At 51.4% G+C, this 2309-nt stretch overlaps 1 protein-coding gene across 1 annotated transcript; it reads left to right on the forward strand.

Annotated features, from left to right (window-relative positions):
• Positions 1-396: 396 nt before the first annotated feature.
• On the forward strand, positions 397-882 carry LOC121837661 (achaete-scute homolog 2-like). Its single transcript, XM_042293369.1, has one exon. It carries the CDS (start codon positions 397-399, stop codon positions 880-882), a length of 486 nt encoding a protein of 161 aa, XP_042149303.1.
• The last annotated feature ends 1427 nt before the right edge of the window (positions 883-2309 follow it).

A 2309-nucleotide genomic window follows, 5' to 3' on the forward strand; every position in this document is an offset into this window, starting at 1 on the left:
ACCAGCGACATAAACACACATTTTAATCCTTACCCCATACAGTAATGACGCGTTACTTTAAAAGGAAACCAATGTCCGTAAGCGTGAAAAGGGGGCCGAGCGGACCGGAGACGTACGGGCAGGCACCCATCCCACGCCGCCCAAGCTACAACTGACGCCGCGACCGGCGCAGCCTACAACCCCCAGGCGTCTCCACGGGCGAGCGGACTTTCCTCCTCCCTCGTCCCATTCACGGATGGGAGAACGGGAAGGCCCCCTCCCCCAGAGGGAGAGAGAACATTGTCCTCTCCCGGCTCCCCTTCCCCGTACTCTCCCTCTCCAATGACGGGACCCCTCGTGCTCCCAACGCCCGAAACTCAGTCACTCGCGTCCCAGCACTCCTCGGTGTCGGCACGAATGGCGTCGTCTCCTCCAGGAGCCCTGATCCACCGGTGCAAAGCACCACCCCGAAAACTCCAGACTCCGTCCCCGACCCCGGGTCAACCCTACTCCGTGGCCGTGGCCCGCCGCAACGAACGCGAGCGCAAGCGCGTGCACCTGGTGAACATGGGGTTCGCGTCGCTGAGGTCGCATCTCCCGGACTGGCCCGTGGCTTCCAAGAAGCTCAGCAAGGTCGAGACCTTGAGGTCGGCCGTCGAGTACATCACGCGGCTGCAAGAAGTCCTCGGAGACGCGGCTCTGGAGAACCTCCGGCCGTCCACGGAGTCGACCCCCGAGCCGGGTTTGAGCCCGAGTCCGGACTCGAGCAGCATGAGTGGAGGGGGACACTGTTCTTCGCGGGCCGGCGAGGTGCTCTTGCAGAGTCTGGAGGCGGCCAGGGTGTCCGGGGAAGAGGAGAGCCATTTCCTCGAGCTCGCCCAGTGGTTCGGCTACGCCTCCTAGCACGTGCAGGGGGCGCTCCGTTGCTTGGGCTTCCGTGGGACCGTTCTGTGTGCGGTGAAATGGGAGCAGTGGCGGAGGATGAGGCACTTCCGAGGAACCGGTGAGTTAGGAGGTTTTCTTCTCGGTGGCTAGACTCCGTCTCATTCCGAGTGCGAGGAAAATGAAAGCTGCAAGCACGAACACGGTACTCATAAACGATGCTTTCACTGCACAATCGCGCGTGCTCGGCAGGGTATGTACAGCCGCACCCAGCAGCAGTTGATATTTGTGTGTCAGAGAGATATTTTAACGATTGTAATTTGATCCTAGTATGCGAGCCCTGAGAAGCTCGATGCAGCCGCTAAGATTTTAATACATATACTGGCTGAATGCGCACATCCGCTACGGCCCGTCTTAAAAAATTGTTCATTTTCAACGCAACAGACTTGTGAGTTTCATGCCAATACATTTTCAGACGTCAGACACGTTTCACGAAGAGCACTGCTCCTAGCCGCTTAGTCCCGTGACATTTATCCGGGGGTTGAGAAAAGTGCAACGAGCCATGTCGTTTATCCTTCCTTGGTAGAATATTTTGATTGTTAAGAACTTAGCCAAGTTTGTACTTATTTATTCAGTCAAAGCACACGTCAGGCAAGGTAGAATACACGATGTTGCGAGGCACAATTTGGAGCGAACAGTGTACATGGAAGCTTTTTTTGCCTTTCCCTCAGGGTACTCACGAAAATTTAAATTCGGTGCCAACAGATAGAAGTCTCGGGGCCAAATCACCTATATGTTTTTTTTTTTTTAAATATATATTTTGGTTTGAACCGTGCATGCTTCTGTTGCGTGCCATGCTCATGGAAACGAATCTTTCAAAAGAACAGTCGTGCGCGATATGGCAAGAAAAATTTCAGGCGAGCCCCTGGTTTCGAGGGCCTACAGCAATATCTATCATAAAAAAAATAATGTGCACCCGTGGCTTTTCAGCAACCGTTCCTTTTTCCTTTTGTCACTGCCAAGTCATTTGGTTAATTATTTCAAGGTGAAACGAGGATAAAATGCAGGTGTCTATTCAGAATGCCATAGTTTGTTATTTCACGACCATGTCATCGATATCGCATACAATCAGTATCAACGATATTCGTTTTCATCTTACCAACCATAGAAAAAAAAGTGAATTCCCTTGGCGCGTTATCGATATAACTCTTTATACGTTGAGGTAAATTATTCAACATGGCATTTATGGTACGTTTTCTTTTATTATATCATAAGAATCTACACGTTTCAGAAGTCTCAATTATTTGTTTCTGACGTGCACATTTTGTGAGAACTAGTTCGTGCAGAGTATCGACACCTATATAGGGAGACCGCAGTATTTGGTTTCTTGCTGGAGCTCTGCGCGAGGCATATACAACTTTGAAGCCATGCGCGCGACAAGCGTTTAT

Source organism: Ixodes scapularis, unplaced genomic scaffold (genome assembly GCF_016920785.2).
Source record: "Ixodes scapularis isolate PalLabHiFi unplaced genomic scaffold, ASM1692078v2 PGA_scaffold4__175_contigs__length_147842914, whole genome shotgun sequence".
Taxonomy (NCBI): domain Eukaryota; kingdom Metazoa; phylum Arthropoda; class Arachnida; order Ixodida; family Ixodidae; genus Ixodes; species Ixodes scapularis.

Excerpts from the sequence above, each read along its gene's own strand:
- LOC121837661 (XM_042293369.1), top strand. The coding sequence starts at position 397 with ATGGCGTCGTCTCCTCCAGGAGCCCTGATCCACCGGTGCAAAGCACCA.